The sequence below is a fragment of the Gymnodraco acuticeps genome, unplaced genomic scaffold (assembly GCF_902827175.1).
Source record: "Gymnodraco acuticeps unplaced genomic scaffold, fGymAcu1.1, whole genome shotgun sequence".
In the NCBI taxonomy this organism is placed as follows: Eukaryota; Metazoa; Chordata; class Actinopteri; order Perciformes; family Bathydraconidae; genus Gymnodraco; species Gymnodraco acuticeps.
The window spans coordinates 1,226,938-1,246,667 of NW_022991219.1; the positions used below are offsets into that span (position 1 = coordinate 1,226,938).

A 19,730-nucleotide genomic window follows, 5' to 3' on the forward strand; every position below is an offset into this window, starting at 1 on the left:
GTCCCCAAAAAGCGCGTCAGCAGCCTCCAGGAAAGCTTCTTTCACAACTTCGCCGTCTTTGAAAGACTTCATGTGTTTCGCTAGAACGTGACTGACACGATAAGATGCTCTGGTAGCAGCCTTGCTCTTGTTGTTGGGCCTGGTGAAAATGGACTGCTGTGCATTTAGCTGTGCTCTCAGGCCCCTCCCCTTTTGGAGCGTAGGAGGAGGGAGTTCCGTCTCGTAGCGTTTGTGCACTGTTTTGAAATGCCGCTCCTAAATTACCCTTCTTCGATAAAGCCACGCTCCCAATGCAGATGAGAGACAGATGGACTTTGAATTGGAATAGATACAAAAATAATCAACCTCCCACTCGGAGTGAAAATTATATATTTTGGGCTTTTTTGCTTCTGCCATAATTGCGGTCTTGTGTGTGTGCGGACTGTCACTCCTGTTGACACGGTCGGACAACAACGTCAGCAAAATAGTGCCCACTGCCCACCAGCCACGCCCCGACACATGGGGTCACGTCGGCCAATCACAAAGCTTTGATGCGTTCAAGTGCATTCTGGCACAGGAACATTATGTTACAGGACATTAACGATAAAACAGAATGTTGTTGTTCTATTTTTAGACACATCTCGCGATCGACTGGGAATCTCCTCGCGATCGACCGGTCGATCGCGATCGACTGGTTGGGCACCCCTGATGTACATCATAATGTTGCTTCTTATTTCCATTTTTCTTTACCATGTATGTGAACTTATTTCATTTTAATGTTCACATTTGTATTTTGTGCCTCTACTGTGACATGTTTACACGCTTTAATGTTCAATAACCTCTTTATTTTTCTCATACTGCCTGTGCTGCTGCACCTCTTTTCACCCTCTGTCTGAAACCAGAGCCCAGTCTGCTCTGATTGGTTGGTTGGCCGGTTCTGTTGTGATTGGTCAACTGCTTAGAGATGTCCCGTCCCTAAGCCTATCAAGTACAACGGGTTTGATCGCTAGCCCGTAGAAGCGCATGTGTTATGTTGTGATGTCACTATCCGAAATAAACAAAGGACAACAAAGGAGGCATTTCAGGCAGGGGGAGGGGGGGACTGTGTCGGAGTGAAACTCTACACGAAAAGGAAAACCCCAAAAAGCATAATCAATGTGTGATTGCCTTATATTTTGTGAGCCTATTCATTGTATTTGCCTTTTTTATCTGCACTCCCCCCTTTGCTGTAACATTCCCTGCTGTTGGACGAATAAAGGATTTCTGATTCTTACTAATTGTGTAATGATCTGGGTGTGGTATTAACACTTAACTATAATAAGAATATTTAAAATGGCAACAATAGAAATCAGAGAAAACCTTTAAATTGTTTAAGTTACCACACCCAACCAGATTCTTTCTAAGTCCTTGTATACAGATATACAAATATGCATGTCCTTAGACTAATGTTCTGCATGTTACTGTAGTATGGCCTCTTAACTCCAACACACACAAACCAAACCAACAGATTGTAGAGATTATACATAGAGTATAGCCTCTTCGAAACGTCTCCATAAAAACCTCTTATTTCTGCATCCCAGGTGAATGATGTACTCCCAAGTCTGCTATTAACTCTCTGATTGTGAATACAATTCCTTTTCATGCAATCGTGCCGAATAATAAAGCGCATCTCCTTCCACCTTCATAAAACATAAATCTAGAGAGAATTTACACTTTATTTCCTTTTTATATGCATGAGGAAATCAAATGTGTACAAACAAGTCACTTTAAAAACACTCTACATTAGTCAATGTAAAGGCTGAGTAGAGATGTTTCTGTTATTAAGTATTTCCCCTCAGATTTCCGAGCAGGAGTTGAATGCTCTGTAAATATATTTTGTAAATTAAAGTAAATAATTTGTCTCACAGGTGAAATTAAACTTTATCGTCCTGAAATAACATCATATTTAGCTAAAGGTTTGTGATATCAGGAGATAATAGGTTTGCTTCACAGACAACCCACACGGCTCATTATGTTTAATTTGTTCCTACTTCTCAGTCTCTTACTGCGGGCTCCACTCAGATATTGCTGTCTGTGCTGTTTTATAAGATTACTCAGAACTAAAGTCCATTGTGTCTTTTAATTCATGCATGCCTTAAATAAAAGTTACTTTAATAAAAAACATTGTCATATATTTTTTTAACATATCATTACAATTATGCGAACATGATTTTTTGACCCATCAAAGGTGCACATCTGATCTATCAGGCCTTACACACTGTATGTGCATGTCTTAAATACAGTTGTGTCTGTGATCTGTTGAGACAGGATGCCTTTAAGTACTCATCTTTGCTTCTTGTCAAATCAGAGCTGACACACAGACGTTTTCTTTCCTCCAGCAACCGACTCTCTGATTCCTGCAGGGGACTTTTTTCAAAAACACTTAATTGGCCGGTATCCTAAAGGCAATACGCATCAGTCTGTCAGAGACTCTTCCTATAAGTCAGTATTACTCATTCTCTGTCACTTATTATTACATATTTTTGTAATTTAGTAGTAAAGAATTGAGTTTCAGATATGTCTTAATCCTTTAAAGTGTCTTCTTTGTAGACTTTGGACAGCCAATTATCAGATCTCAGTGAAATATAAGTTCCTCATTATTCCACAGCTTTTTATTTCTCTAGGAAACAAATCAGAGTAACGAAAGTAGTGTTTAACCGTACGGTGTTTGTGTGCACTCTGCAGGGCTACTACAAGCGTACTCCAGCCTACATACCTATCCGTAAGCAGGAGCGTCGTGGCTGTTTCGCCGTGCCGATGGTTCACTCCACCTACCTGCTGGACCTGCAGAAAGAGGCCTCCCGGCAGCTGGCCTTTTATCCCCCACACCCCGAGTACAACTGGGCCCTGGATGATGTCATCGTCTTGGCCTACTCTGCTCGCATGGCAGGTGAGACAAACAGATGTCGATTTTCTTTATCTGCAGGGCTGATGAAAGTGTTTCTAGGCATATTTTGTTGCGTATTTGATTACGATAGTATTACAATATTTGTTAAATGCAGCATATGTGACCAAAAAAGTAAAAATCTGATGTAATTATTGTCGTGCTACAGTACGGTGGCTGAGAGGTGCAATCGACAATTACAAAGTGTGAAACACTTTAACAAAGCTTGAGACAAATTTACATTTTATAAAACAAATTTACATTAGAAAAACACTTTTACCAAAGAAAAAACGATTTAACATTAACAAAAACAAATTAACAAGATGCGAAACACTTTTACATTTCCCGAAACACTTTAACAAACTAGAGAATCAAACCGGAAAGGGAATGCCCATCATACCAGAAGTCACGTGCAAGTGATTGACACAAACTTAAGTTTGTTTTGGCGGATAGACCGCCGGTACCGATTGACCTTTATGGTCGTTAAACATGTTTTGTCCGTTCTGTGGAAACCACTTGGGCCAAGTGGTTTTGCTCATCACGATATACTTTCTCGTGCGCAAGAGATACGTTCTCCTGCACACGAGAAAGTTACAGGTTCTCCAAGTAGGAAGTGAAGTGGAGCTGTGCCTTTTACACACAGCCTACGCTGTGTTTACCTTCATTATACAGCTAAAGAGCGACTGCAGGCTGCTGCGTTATAGCCACACACACCTCTATACACACACACACACACACACACACACACACACACACACACACACACACACACACACACACACACACACACACACATACCTCTCCACACATCGAACTGCCCGATTATTACGCCTTATTATTCTATTTATGAAGGAGATGTCCTGTATTGTATATGAACTATGAATTATTGTACTCAGGACAGGAGTTTAACCAAGTATTACTCAAAAGTACAGAGTTAAAATACTTGAATGTACTTGTGGTTGTAGTCTGAGTCCAACAGTACCAATTTTATTAAGAACTTATGGCTAAAAATCATTTTATCCCTCGTAAAATATAGCATCAAACATGCATTATTTGACTCTTGTACTACAGTGCCGCTTCTCTGTCGATTACCGTAAAGGCGCGATTAATCGCGCACTCACAAATGAAGAGCTGCTGATTTGACCAAGCAAACGCGAGAGACAGCTGAGTTGACCGCAGTGCTCCACTGCACTCCGACTGCACTGAGCACTACATCGAGATTAAGATTAAACAAATGTATTTCATTTGGGAACACACACATTATACCTATGGAGTTGGCCAGATGTGTGTAAATTACTGTTCATGGTAATTTGAAAACAAATGCCGGTGTCGGACATTCACAAACACACCGAACACACACACAGAGCGAAACTGAGCACAGCACAAACACACACGTCATGCGCCTTGTGGACCGGACATCTCCTTCATAAAACGAGTAATAGGGGGAATAATCGGGCAGTTTGATGTGTGTAGAGGTGTGTGTGTGTGTGTGTGTGTGTGTGTGTGTGTGTGTGAGTGTGTGTGTGTGTGTAGAGGTGTGTGTGTAGAGGTATGTGTGTAGAGGTGTGTGTGTGTGTGTGTGTGTAGAGGTGTGTGTGGCTATAACGCAGCAGCCTGCAGTCGCTCTTTAGCTGTATAATGAAGGTAAACACAGCGTAGGCTGTGTGTAAAAGGCACAGCTCCACTTCTTACTTGGAGAACCTGTAACTTTCTCGTGTGCAGGAGAACGTATCTCTTGCGCACGAGAAAGTATATCGTGATGAGCAAAACCACTTGGCCCAAGTGGTTTCCACAGAACGGACAAAACATGTTTAACGACCATAAAGGTCCATCGGTACCGGCGGTCTATCCGCCAAAACAAACTTAAGTTTGTGTCAATCACTTGCACGTGACTTCTGGTATGATGGGCATTCCCTTTCCGGTTTTATTCTCTAGTTTGTTAAAGTGTTTCGGCAAATGTTAAAGTGTTTCGACACTTGTAAATGTGTCTCTAGCTTTGTAAAAGTGTTTCGCATCTTGTTAATTTGTTTTTGTTAATGTTAAATAGTTTTTTCTTTGGTAAAATTGTTTTTCTAATGTAATTTTGTTTTATAAAATGTAATTTTGTCTCAAGCTTTGTTAAAGTGTTTCACACTTTGTAATTGTCGATTGCACTTCTCAGCCACCGTACTACAGGGATGTTCTGACCTTCAATACTCATTCTTCTGTACAGATCTTCTGTACAGATCTTAACATCTAAACACACCATGATCATTCAAAAAGATTTTTCAATGATGCAAAAATCCTCCTTCCCTTTAATATTGTGACTGATATCTTAATTGCAGTATCAGTTAAACCTTTCCAAATTATTTGTTTCCAAATCGTTCAGCCCTTTTTGTAAGCATGATTTTCTTTTTTCCCTTCTCAGATGTGCAGATGTATGTCTGCAACAAAGAGGCTTATGGCTATTTCCCAGTGCCGATGCATTCCCATGGCACCCTGCAGGATGAGGAGGAGAGCTTCTTGCATACTCAGCTGGAGGTCATGGGTGAGTCGACCATGTTAAGGAGCCTTTAAAAAGACCAGACAGATTTATTTGTGTTGTACAGTTTCAGCAGAAGGGTGCCAGTCTGCTTGTCTCAGACTCTAGGCTGTTGTTGTGCTGCTCTGCAGGTTTTGCATTTATTTAATTTTCCCCAATTATTCTTTAGCTGAACTGAATCCCTTTTTTGCTGTAGTCATTATGTAAAAGAAAACCGGTTTTCTTTATATTGGGTTAGAGTTACAAACTTCAACCATAGTAGTGCAATGATGTATGCCTCTGCGTACAAACTACAAACTTAATTAGACAGTGTTTACTTTTGCTACACGACAAAATTGCTACTGCTACAATCTGTTTAAGACATTGGCAGTTAGCATAGAAAATAGAAAAAACAAGAGTCAAAAACAGAGGGCCCGAAATAGTGCCATTAAAGATGCATAGATAGAGTATCTGTGGAAATTGTCATACCAGTGTCTCTAAGAATAAATTCCATGTTACCAGAGTAAAGTACTACTGTAATTAAATATCATTTCTTGGTGCAGCGTCTCTCATTGTAGGAAACAATAGGACAGTCTTTGAAACAAATGAATACCAATAATGATGGATGGATATCCTCGTGGATTCATCTTCCTATTATACACACATGCATTTCCAAACATTTGGACTACCTATGTTGCAAATGTATTATCTTTTAAATTTACACACGGCATCTATTGCACGTCTGTCCGTCCTGGGAGAGGGATCCCTCCTCTGTTGCTCTCCCTGAGGTTTCTCCCATGTTTCCCTTTAAACTGTGGGTTTTCTCCGGAAGTTTTTCCTTGTACGATGTGAGGGTCTAAGGACAGAGGGTGTCGTATTGTCATACTGATATTCTGTACACACTGTGAAGTCCACTGAGACAAATGTAACATTTGTGATATTGGGATATATAAATAAACATTGATTGAATAATGATAAAAATAGTCCTCTTTATACACACACTCATCTATCCTGTTATATCAATGGTTCACTTGGGAAATCTCCTGGGGTTCCCTGAGCATCCCTGAACCAGATTTCGAAAAGCCCTGTTTCACCACATTTCTCATTCTCTTTGTAACCTTCTCCCCTTTTCTTCCTTTGAAAGTGAAAAACCCTCCCTTGGAGCCCTCCAGCTTCCTGTCTCTTCCTCCCAAGCAGCCTAACAAGATGGGCTTTGATGAGGTACACACACTCAATCTCACCAACACGTAGAAACACACAAATAACCCTAATCATGTGTGTGAGGCTTCTCCCTTTGTGTGCACCCAGGTGTTCATGATCAATCTGGTGAGGAGATCTGACCGTCGCGAGCGAATGCTAAGAACTCTGCACGAGCAGGAGATCAGCTGTAAGGTTGTTGCCGCTGTGGACGGCAAGTACGTTTCTCATCTCCTTCCTCCCCCACTGCCTGTGTGTTCTTGATTTGTGCCTCTGCAGCATGCAGTGTTGATTGATGTAGGAAAGCTGAGCAGAGACAAACAACCACGTAAAAAGTAGCAGATGTATGCTGCCAATTATATATCAACTCAACGACATCGTTTCAGCTCATATGAGTAAAATACAACTAATATGTGTGAAGGCTATCCAGTCACGGAGGTAGTGTCATATTTTACATATTTTATTGTGTTTGCCATCATCTTGATTTAAAATGGTTAGAATGAATATAAAGCAGCACATGCCTTGTGTTATATTATTGTATTGGCTATTCAAGTCTCTGCTTCCCATTCCAAACACACATCACACCCCTATAATTTATTGTTTATCTCTAATCTCTTTGTTTATCCCTTCTCTTTCCCTTAGAGTGCTGAACAAGACTGATATAGAGTCCATGAAGATTAAGATGCTGCCGGGTTACAAAGACCCTTATAATGGTCGGCCCCTCACCAAGGGGGAACTCGGTTGTTTTCTCTCTCATTATAACATCTGGAAGGAGGTGAGACAGGCCTCTGGGTCGACCTGTGCTTGGCAGATAATGTTTAATGCTGAAAAACACAGTAACTCAGTTTGTGGGAAGAGGCAGTGAGAGTGGTTTTATTTAGGTTTAAATCATAGACTGTATATATAAATGGACGTAGTGTCCGTGACGTCACCCATAGGATTCTGCAGAGTTGCCGAGAAGCCCTTAGTAGGCGGAGTCGGCCACTAACGGCTCGACTGTGACGTCAGAGTCTAACTCCCGCCGAGGCGGGACCTCCTGCCACCGAGCTGGAAGTTCCGAGCTAGCTGAGGCTAAGCTAACATGCTCAGCAGTGCTGTTCTGTGATGCTAGCCGGCTAATTACCTACATCTGTTGCTCCCGGTCTGCACATTTTACGTTGCTTAAGGTAAGTGAACATGAAACTATTCAGCAAAACTTTCAATAATAATCTAAGGTATTGAGTTTTGGGATATTACTTGCATACAAATCTTAAAATGCCTTCAGGTTTCTAAAATATATATTTTGTGGTAAATTCAACAGCAAAGATTCAAATATTTGCATGATTTTAGCCATTGATGTTTTGCTGTTACTTAATTATACTTTTAATAAATTCAAGTCAAGATTAGTTACATGTGATGGTAGCTAGTGAGTGCTCTTACATGTGTGCCTCCTCCACAACCAGACTGTATTACAACTCTTAAAGGTGGGGTATGTAATTTTGGAGAAACCAGCTCGAGTGCGCTAGAATTTGAAAATACACAACCGGAAAAAATCTGCCACTTCCTTACAGAGCCCCTCCTCCAACACACACGAGCGCGCACATGACCAATGAGGGCACGAGATAAGTTTGTGCACAGATGGAAGGCTGACAGGCAGGTAGGCCATCCAGTTACTTTAGCCGGGCCGGCTAAAATGATTGGTCGTGCTTTTTACAGCGCTACGGTTTCCACAGATGACATTTTTTTTAATGTATTTATTGTCAAAGCATTTAATATATTCATTGCTATCGGGATGTCAAGAGCATTCCATGGAATATAACAACAAGTGTTTCTGAAATAAATTACATACCCCACCTTTAAGTACCAGTTCTATCTACTTTACTTTAAACAATTAAAGGTGGGGTAGGTAAGTTTGAGAAACCGGCTCGAGATACACTTTTTGTTATATTCCATGGAATGCTCTTAACATCCCGATGTTGTCCTCCATTGGGAAATGCATCGATGACGTGGTACCGAAGGTTTCTGTACGAACATTCCCTAATCAAAAGCCCTGGATAAACAGCGAGGTGCGTACCAAGCTGAAAGCGCGCACTATCGCGCACAGAGCTGGAGATTTGGAGGAGTTCAGGAATTCTAGGTATGAACTCCGGAGAGCTATCAGCAGTGCAAAGAGACAGTACAAAGACAAAGTGGAATCTAACTTCAAAGACTGTAACACCCAGAACATGTGGGCGGGACTAAGAACAATGACAGACTACAAAGGAGCGGCGGGGGGGGTGCGGGAGTGTCTGCGTCTCTCCCAGATGAGCTGAACAGTTTTTTTGCTCTCTTCGAGAGCAGCCAGGCTGGGGGTGCAGAGAAGGATCAGGAGCCCTGCCCTTTTGTTTTAAACAGGGCAGATGTGTGTAAATTCTTTAAAAGGGTTAACCCACACAAGGCTCCTGGACCTGATGGCATCCCTGGCCGTGTTCTCAGGGTGTGTGCAGTTCAGCTGGCAGAGGTGTTCACAGACATCTTCAACAGGTCCCTGCTGCAGTCTGTAGTCCCCACATGCTTCAAACACTCCACCATCGTTCCTGTCTCCAAAAAAACAAAAATCACCAGCCTCAATGACTACCGCCCAGTAGCACTCACCTCCATCATAATGAAGTGCTTTGAGCGGTTAGTCAAATCATTCATCATCTCCTCCCTCCCTGACTCTCTGGACCCCCTGCAGTTTGCCTACAGACCAAACAGGTCCACAGATGACGCCATAGCCCTCACCATCCACACTGCCCTCTCACACCTGGACCAGAGGAACACATATGGGAGAATGCTGTTCATTGACTACAATTCAGCCTTCAATACCATTGTGCCTTCCAAGCTGGTCATCAAGCTCAGAGACCTCGGGCTCAACAGCGCCCTCTGTGACTGGATCCTGAACTTTCTGACGGGCAGACCCCAGGCAGTGCGGGTGGGAAACATCACATCATCCACTCTGATCCTCAACACCGGAGCCCCTCAAGGCTGCGTGCTCAGCCCTCTCCTCTACTCCCTGTTCACTCACGACTGCGTGGCCACACACAGCTCCAACACCATCGTGAAGTTTGCTAACGACACCACCGTCATCGGCAACATCACAGACGGCGACCAGACGGCGTACAGAGAGGAGGTCGAAAACCTGTCATCTTGGTGCCAGGATAACAACCTCCATCTCAACGTCAGCAAAACAAAGGAGCTGATTGTGGATTACAGGAAGCAGCCGAGAGAGGGACATGCCCCCATCGCCATCAATGGGACTACGGTGGAGAGAGTCAGCAGCTTCAGGTTCCTCGGTGTCCACATCACTGAGGACCTGACATGGACTCACACTACCACCATCACCAAAAAAGCTTGACAGCGGCTCTTCTTCCTCCGCAGGCTGAGGAGGTTCAATATGGACTCTAGGATACTCTGCAACTTCTACAGGTGCACCATAGAGAGTATCCTGACTGGCTGCATCACGGCCTGGTACGGCAGCTGTACCGCCCTCAATCATAAGGCTTTACAGAGGGTGGTGAAAACTGCAGAGAACATCACCAGGACGGAGCTGCCATCCATGGAGGACCTTTACTCCCAGCGGCTCAGGAAGAAATCCCTCCGGATTATAAAAGACCCCCGTTACCCCAGCCACAAACTGTTCTGTCTGCTGCCGTCTGGCAGGCGTTACTGCAGCATCCGGACTTAAACCACCAGATTCAGAGACAGTTTCATACCACACGCAATAAGACTGCTAAACACCTGAACTGTTGAAACAACATCCATAACATTAATCTGCTACTTAGTAATTATTAATCTATTTATCTAATATATCATTCCAATAACTTGCATATAGACTCTTAATTGCACTATTTCACTTTTTAAAACTATTTTTCTTTTGTATTTACTATATTATTATTTACTTGCACTATATTTTTCTGTTTATCTCTGTTATTGTGTTGCACTGTTGGAGAAGCCTGTGGCCTAAGAATTTCATCGGCATAACTACACTGTAGCTCGTATGACAAAATAAATAACCTTGAACCTATTACACACATGTTCCCCTCTCATATTCACAGTGTGGATCAATTGAGACAGCGTTGTGTCCAGGGAGCTGCAGAGACTTTGGGAGAAACCTCAGCGTGATGATGTCCTGTCTGTGGGTTTGGCTGGAGAAGACAGAGGTGGAGCGGTCTTTCTCTGGGAGGAGGACCAGGTCTGATGAAGAAACCACCAAACTACATCTGTGAGCCCATACTGGGCACAGCTGTCACAAACAAATTATGGTCCTGTTTGACTACACACTATTCAGTGTGCAGATCTTTGTGTTCACAATAAAAGTGTAGTTTCTCAGTGAATGTCTTGTATTGGTCTTTAATCTCATATCAGCTTTTCATTTTCTTCTTGCCCCTCGGAAAAAACGGTGAGGCAGTTGTGTCCTTCCCTAACATAAATGACAAGAAACATAAAACATGACATTATTGCAGAGTAAGTGTGTTATTTATGAAAGAGGTGCGTTAGAAGGCTGTAGAAATAAATACAAAATGTATTTGAATGTGTTTTTGAAATTCATCACTTTATACTCCAAAGATAATCAGATTATGAATTAACAGTCTGCAGTTAATCAACATTAAAATATATGTTATTATTAAAATAATATTCAACTGTTATCAGAACTTAGTGTAAATGTAGTATCATGCTGTTCGGTTGTCTCACTGCAAGAACCACTTTTACCACGTTTTTACAGATAATATGTAGAGACAAATGGTAGCTATTCTCACAAAGTAAAATAATAATTGCCTTAAATACATTGACATGTGAAAGCTGACAAAAAAATCATGTTGCTTGGTCAAATCTAAATGTAACTTTTTGCAAGGAAGGAACACTCAACTTCCCTAATGTCAGTATATTTAGTCATGTTTAATGGCATGTATATCAGTGTATTATAGTTGTTACTTTATTTAAACCAGAAGGTTTCTCCATTCTTTGTAAAGTATGAAAGGGGTCTTTGTACCTTTCATTCCATGCTGAAGTTCACTGATGTTAGGAATAGGTCTGTCTCTCATGGTCAGCATCCTCTGGTCAGTCTGCATCACCTGGAAACTTTAAACAAACAGATAGTAAAGTAACAATGTGTGGTCACAGACTTTTTTTACATGCCAATGTCATGTCCTAATCTTTTTGATTATCCTTAAAAAAAAGTGCTGGGTATCACAGCCCTTACTGTATCTTATCAGTTGGATTGTGTATTATTGTATAGTTGGGGTGCTTTTTCATTTTACTGTTACTTTGGAATAGTAAAATAAACTATTACGCAATTTTTCGCCCTTAAATACTTAAGTTACATGTGCACCTTCTGCTGCCACAATAAGTCGGTTTCTCCAGTGTAATGATAATAAAATGCTTAGTAAGTATTGGTAATAATATTAATAAAAACAACAAGGTTTGGGTTCATTCGTTTATTATGATGGTAACGTTAACCAGTAAGCTTCAATAATCAACTCCAGCTCAACAAACCATATCGCAATATCTATGTTAACGTTATTTCTGGAACCATCTGGAAATGTGAGATTCATATTTCTAAGATACACAGATCTTATAGTGAGGTTATTCTCATATACAGTACGCTGGTCTTCAACACTACTGTAACATTAGCTGTTTGCATCGTCGAGCATAGCAAATTTAAATCAACAATATCAATGCATACAGTTACCTAACTAGCAAACTAACTAATGTACGAGGATGACCTTATTTTACCAACCTCACCGAGAAGCCTTTTGTTCTACAGTATAATCCTTCTTAATGTTTTACACTTCTCTAATATGTTTGAACTTGTATGCTACGGTTAGCACAGATGTAGCTTCCTCTCGCTCGTTAGCTGAATAAAAAGACCAGTAAGAAATAAAGTGCTTGAATTTCACTTACCGAAGAAACTGCATTCAGGGACGGTCTATTTTAACCACAGAGCCATAAGATAAGTCCGATATTTAAATTAAGAATACTCCACCAGGCACCAACACAACAAACACATAAACGAGTTCAAGTTGTGTTCCCCGGGTCAGCCGAGCAGTTGAGCCCCTGTAGCATCCTGGAGCTCACTGAGCTAACAGAGCTACTAGCAGAGAGACAGAAAGCAAGAAGCAGCACTCACTGCAGAGACCTGTCACTCAAGGTGACCACGCCCTAATTTATGCAAAAACGTTAAGACCTAATATAACTAAAAGAGTTGCGTTATAAAACAGTTCACTCACCAATCCATAATCATGAAGGTGGAATCTAACTATATCCATAATAATTGTTATTGCATTCAGGGGTAGAAATATGTTTATTTCTGCTCCAAAGCTGGGCATTTTAACATGGGGGTCTATGGAAATTGCTCCTTTCTGCAGTCTTCCCCTATCGGCGAATAGATTAACTGCAGTTTGTGGCACTTCCTTATTGGCCTCCCTGCTCTGCCCCAGGGTCCTTCTCACTTCGGTTAAATGGATTCCTTGCATCTCTCACATCGTTTCCCTGTGACTAGTCCCTCCCACCAGGGAAGCATGGAGAGACGCAAGGAAACCACGAGAAGCAGGGAAATGAGTTTTAAGAGCAATGGGACGTCCTTTCCTCCGGGGCGTCACGTGAAGCGACGTCCGTTTGTGATGACTCTGCACAGCTGATCGTCTGACAGCAGCCAGCTCTATCCCCGTTATTTCCACACATACCCCCGCCTCTGTTAGTACACATTTACTGACACAAACATTTGTATCATCTGTTGTAGACCCAAATAAATAAAATAAGAACTTATTCTCAAAAAAGATAAACGCCATTCTTAAAATGTATAAACGAACATTAGTTGGATTAATATTGATAGAGTGCACAATAGAAATAAAATAATTGAGAGAAGAAAAAGCGATATGTTATCTATCAAAACCCAGTTAGATTAACATTCATTGGATTGCACACTTTGTTTGGATATGTAGCAAATTAACATTTTAATAGCACTTAATGACTGACTGAATGGAAATGACAATAAATGAAAATGTAAAACGAAAAAAGCGATCGTGAAAATGTTTCCAAAAAATGAATAAAATTATTTTTGACCACTTTGTTGTTCAGATATATCACATATTTGTAACTAAATGATACATTAATTGAAACAAAACACGGTATAAACTGAGGAGTGAGTCTCGTGAGTTTCATGTGTTTTTTTCACTCCGCCGGGAACTGCTCTCATGTCAAGAAGCATCAGATCAGTGCGTGCGCTGCATCGTCCAATCAGTGAGCGATACACAGTAAGGGGGCGGGGCGAGTGTCTGAGGATTTCATCGAAGGATGGTCTGGTGGTTCCTCGATTATAGCTCCTCCATTATCGCTCCTACTCAAGATGGCGCAGACAAATCAACTTCCGGTGAGGCCGAGACCGAGGAGCGAGGAAATGAAAAATAAGTGAAGTGAGAAAGTGCTCCAGAGTTTGCCACTTGGTTTCAATACCTCTATTGCTTTTTGTGAAACAAGGTTCTTCTACAGTAGTAACTTCTTTTTTTAAAGATCCTCGTCTTAATGTCAACTGTTGAGTGCAACCTCATAGTGGAAACATGTTTTTACCCGAGGAGGAGGAACTGTGTGGTCCAAAGTGGTAAAATCTGCTCACAAAGAATACTTACAATAAAACACACACTAATATTTAAAAGAGACCAAGCTCCAGCACGTCTCTCCTGGGAACGGAAATATCCGCAGATTACCTGGTTACCTCTTCTCCAAAACAACCTGTGATGAATAGGCCTACTGGGTATAACTTAAACAAAATAAAATTAGTTTCACAATTTAAAAAGTATAGTAAAAATATATAACATAAAAATTGTATTCTAAAAATGTTGCTTAAAACCGAATAAACAGTCATCAATATTGTGACAGCTTCTGGTAGGCAACCACGTTTCCCATGCGTTTTGGTTGGAAAAAGTTGGCGTAATGTAACAAAATATATAACATACTGTAGGCCTACGTCTGGAATGTGTTAAACAAAAGACTCCAGTATTTTAAAAAAACGATGTGTTTGCATGTATAACACGTATGTGTTTTTGTGTTTGTGTGTAGATCGTAGATCGTGGTCTGCACACCTCCCTGGTCATCGAGGACGACCTCCGCTTCGAGGTGTTCTTCAAGCGACGCCTCCAGACGCTGCTGCAGGAGCTGGCGACCTATAAACTGGACTGGGATCTCATGTGAGTGATGCAGAGCACGACGTAGTAAACAGAGAGGATTATCGAGTCGCTTCAGTGAAATCCGTCCATCTGTCATTCACACAACTCGCCTTATCACATTATGAGAACACTTGTGGGAATTGCGCATCGTATGCAATCACACTAATGAGATGCTCTAGACATTTCACATTCACAGAGCCTGATTTATGCTGTAGGATAGCAAGCCTGAAGACTGTATTATACAGTATACTGTATGTGCTATGATTTATTTATTTATTCCACACATGGCAGTTATTTTAAAACAAAGCATACACTTTACACAGATGCTTGTTGTAGCCCATGGTGGAAAGGAGCAGGGAGAAGAAAATCGTATTTAACCTGCCCCTACTTCAAAAATTCAATAACAAAATAATATATAACATCATAGACTGTTTTAGAGAAGTGGATGTCACCCTATGGTTTCTAGATTATGGTTTTGAAGCTTGGATTCTGGCGTTTTGGCCGTGGCCTTCATATGTTTGGAACCAAAAGGGTAGAGGGTGGAGCAGCTGGAGAGGAGTGAGGCCCGGTGTGGCCAGGTGCCGTTAACAAAGCAAATGCAATTCTTCCAGCAAATGCTAGCGCTAGCTAATCGAGATATTATTTGGGATGCTTATTTTAGCTAGCAAGAAAACGTGCCAAGCGAAAAAATGAACAGCTTTAATGTCTTTTATTACAACGAAACAAATAATCATACAAGACTTGAAACTACCATCAGAATCAGAATCAGAAACAGGTTTATTGCCAGGTAGGTTCACACATACGAGGAATTTGACTTGATGTCATGGTGCATACATAAAATATAATATATAAAAATAATATATATAAAAAGACATCTAATATAAAACTAAAAATCTTTAAGGACATAAACTTGTAGTTAACATTTTTTCTTAGTAGTTAGTAAATAAAGTAAAAGTACATATATATTTTTTATAGACCTTTAAACATTGCATTGACAGTCGGTATAGACAGAAACAAACCTTCATCAGTAGTTACAATACATTCAGCCAAAATAAAAAACTAAACTTTGGCACGGTGCTGTTCTTTGCTCATCACCTGACTGCATCAAATATGTTTAAATAAATTGATTGAAGTCTGTTTAAAATGCTGATGTAAGTTAGGTGCTTCTGATGTATACCACCCCTTTTATCTTTAACACTAAATACAGTTACATTGGGCGGAAGCGGATGCAGATTGACCACCAAGAGAAGCCTGTACCAAACATCCACAACCTGGTGGAGGCCGACTACTCCTACTGGACCCTCGGCTACCTGCTGTCCCTAAAGGGGGCCCAGAAGCTCCTCCTGGCCGAACCTCTGAACAATCTGCTTCCTGTCGATGAGTTCCTCCCTGTCATGTATGACAAACATCCAGTGTGAGTTAACCCACCATCCCTCTATCGTCTTTATCTGGAAAATACTGGATGTACTCTTCCAATATCAGAGTAGCACATGATAACAAAGGCCCAACTGTAGCTGCGTAGATGTCAGGATGTATGATTACCTAGAAGAGCATCAGGACACACTGTTTTAGGCATATGATAGCTATGTGACAACGACTAACATGATGATTCAGCCTCTATGGAGATATGACAAGCATGATCATTTCTGACGTGGGCCTTAGTTAATCTAAACTAAACATTGTATACTGCTTTGAACCGGTATCCATGCATCTTGTGACTGTGTAACACCCTCTCTTGTATATAAAGCATGTGAAGGACACTGCTCAGGAACTAGTTGTTCCATATGCTCTGTATGTGATGAGGATTCATAAATACATGTATCCTGTTATTGAAGCTCAAGCCAGTGACGCGTGATATTTTTCGAACAGTCTTCCTCTACCCGTCTCCTCTTTTTGATTCTGTCCTGTAACACTCTTCTTAATAAAATGTCCCGCTCCTCTCGCTCATCAGGTCAGAGTACATGGAGCGCTTTGAGAGCCGGGACCTGCGTGCATTTTCCGCAGAGCCGCTTCTGGTGTATCCAACGCATTACACAGGAGAAATGGGTTACATCAGCGACACGGAAACATCGGTGGTCTGGGACAACGAGACAGTCAGAACCGACTGGGACCGAGCCAGGTCGAGAAAAACTCAGGAGCAGGGGGAACTGAGCTCTGAGGCCCAAAACTCTGACGTACTGCAGTCTGAACTGGAAAACTGGAGCGCAAGGGACGAGCTGTGAGGAAGAGGAGGAGAGAAAACTCTGGCAAACAGAGATAAGGATGAGGGAAATAGAACAAAGCTGTGATCACTGGGGAAATGGATGAAATGGAGAGAATATAACAAAATAGAGAGGGGAAGGGGGAAAGGCAGAGTAGTCGAGCTCAGGGTGGGTGTGACATATGCTTTTCCCCATATATTCCTCTCTCCAATCTTTCTCCTAAGAATTGTGATGTAGTTGAAGAGTTAACTCTCGACGGGAAGCTTTTGTTTTATTTATTGCATCCAACGCATATCCTTTAACCACAACCTGGTCCAATGATAGTTCCATGTTTTGAATATAAAGTCCTACAGAGAAAATAAAAGAATACATTGGAATAAATACAGTATTAAACCCAACTCTTGATAGCTCTATATGACTTCAAGTCACATCAACTGCTGAAAGTAAATGTGAAAGCTTTGGGTTTTAAAAAAAGAGCCTCTAAAATACGAAAAAGTGATTTTTATCTGATTTTATACTAGGTTTTCAAGGCAGGAAACTGAATCACTAAAATGTTGCCTTTTCTAAACGGTGTAATACTGTAAGTGGTTGAAAAGAAGCAATGTTTATTTGCAATCGATTATCACCAGTTGTATATTTCTACTGGCTGTGATAAAGTGTCCCCAAAGAGCCGGGAACCACGGCATGTCTTCTTCTTCTACGTCTTGTGACTCCTAACACCCTGCTCTTCTTCAGTTTAGCTCGAGTGTTATTTAAATACGTTTTCTAAGTTTGCTACTTGTATATCTATCAGTGTTTTCCTTTATGTGCTATCAATCCTTTTCACACTTTGCCAGTAAGCTTTCATGTTTCATTGTTTTCCCGTCAGTTCAAACTTTTAGCTTTTGTATCTTTTTGTTTGCAGACGATCAGAAGAACAAATGAATATAGATCTTTAGTAACTTTTCTTGTTTGTGTGCTCCTCTATGGTTTCACAGTGTGTCTTTTTTAACAAAAGAGTGAATAAAGACTTTTTTTAATGATTGGTTGTGTTGTTCTCTACTGAATTTAACTATAACTGAATTAAGTCTATTTGCAGTCCCTCGAGGCTCAGTTTGAAGTACAAAGAAGCTCTGACATTGTGGGTTTATTTCTAGCCAGTGGCTTAAACATCAAAATACACTGCACTGCTTTTTTTGTCACACAGAAGCTTTAATTCCAGCACAGACATAAACATCCCACAAGCCAGTGAGGTTTCTCTTCTAATTGGTGCTTGCTGATGTTGGCCTGCCCTGTCAGTTTGGGCTTCAGCAGGCCACCATTACTCCTCCTTCTTCACTGTGTGTATACAAATGATCCCTACTGTACTGGCTGCTGTACAATTTCATGTTATTGCATCACACACAACATATTTTGTATTTGAATTAAACACATAAAAGGTAAGCAAAAGTAAAACAAAATTGTTTTAGGCTTAAAATTACTATTGTGTTAGAAAAGTATTTTTAATGTATGCCCTGGCTCCGCCTCTGCACAGGTGTTCCCAACTCCACATAATCACGGGTATAAAAGAAAGGCTAGAGGAGAAGGATGTCTCTCTTTCTGACGCCGGAAGACACTCACGACTGAAGACCCCTATTTGTAGTTAGGCTTGAGCGATACAGTCTCTTTTGTCTTGACTTTTTTTAGCCTGGAGGACCTGGTAGTCCAGTTTTCATGGCTTCATTTATTACTTTGGGTTATACACCTGACTTTAGGGGGGCAAGTTCTGGGTCCTACGGCCCATGGTGTGGCTGGCTCAGGCTCCCTCCACCCTTTTGTTCTTTTTGGCCAGTGCTCCAGACCTTTTTCATTTTAGATTGGCTTGTTGAAAGAAGACGGCTCAATAAAAGTAAATGGTCGATGTTAAGTCTACTGGTTGTTGCGTCTATTTTCATGTTGCGGGTCTCAGCGTGAGCCACTACTGCCGTGTAGAAGCTGTGGCCGTAACATATGGGCCAGCTGGTGCCCGACCAATTCTGAAGAATCTTTCCCCATTCCCATGTAGCTAGCTCTGAAGAATAATCAACATGCTGCATAACAAGATAAAACAGGCAAAGCACTATAACACCTCTATCAGCTGACGCCAACAGGCAGGAATAGGGAGACAAAACACTGAGAGCACAGCAGCCCAAAGTTGCAGGCATGTGCTCATTGAGGGGAGTACAAACTGATAAACTGGGTCAAAGGTATATGGGCCTAGGAAAATATTTCCCCAAAAACCATCTTAGTGTTGATTAGTTATTACGCTTCGTCCTGAGAACATGATCAACAATGCCCCAAACATCATGGTTAAAAGGTTTAGCACTTGTTGTGTGTGTTTGCTCCTATGTTCGCAGAATTAGGTTAATCATGTATCGGTGTGAGCGTAACCATGAGTAGTGGCACTCGTCTGTGACTCAGACTAATCCTATTAGATCTCCCTCCCCCCACCTCTATATTTACCTCACCTCTCTGTGAGATTAACCCAGGTATTCTCTGCGAGTGCCTCTGCTGATCAATAGTCACTGTTCTGCAGTTGGACCTGCTGATGCTTACTCCAACCAGCTATTGACTTTCTCAGTTTATTTTCCTTAAAGCTCCACATCCTGTCAAATCACCTTGAAAACAGTGAGACATAATCATTATAAAGCTCTGAGGGGGTAAATACGTGACATAGTGGTTAGTAAGAATTAAGGAGAGGTTTGAGCAGGTTAGAAGGCTTCAAATCTGTTTTCTTTCCACCATTTAACCTACACGCCAGTCTTCCCTTA

At 41.3% G+C, this 19,730-nt stretch overlaps 1 protein-coding gene across 1 annotated transcript in view; it reads left to right on the forward strand.

The window, feature by feature from the left end:
* Positions 1 to 17,985, forward strand: part of LOC117561730 (procollagen galactosyltransferase 1-like) — a 28,025-nt gene extending 10,040 nt beyond the window's left edge. Inside the window, 8 exon segments of the mRNA XM_034239299.1 lie at positions 2,704 to 2,908; positions 5,310 to 5,429; positions 6,547 to 6,623; positions 6,711 to 6,817; positions 7,242 to 7,374; positions 14,655 to 14,782; positions 15,969 to 16,175; positions 16,713 to 17,985. Coding sequence (XP_034095190.1) covers positions 2,704 to 2,908; positions 5,310 to 5,429; positions 6,547 to 6,623; positions 6,711 to 6,817; positions 7,242 to 7,374; positions 14,655 to 14,782; positions 15,969 to 16,175; positions 16,713 to 16,983 — 1,248 coding nt within the window. The 3' untranslated portion in view covers positions 16,984 to 17,985.
* Positions 17,986 to 19,730: the final 1,745 nt, after the last annotated feature.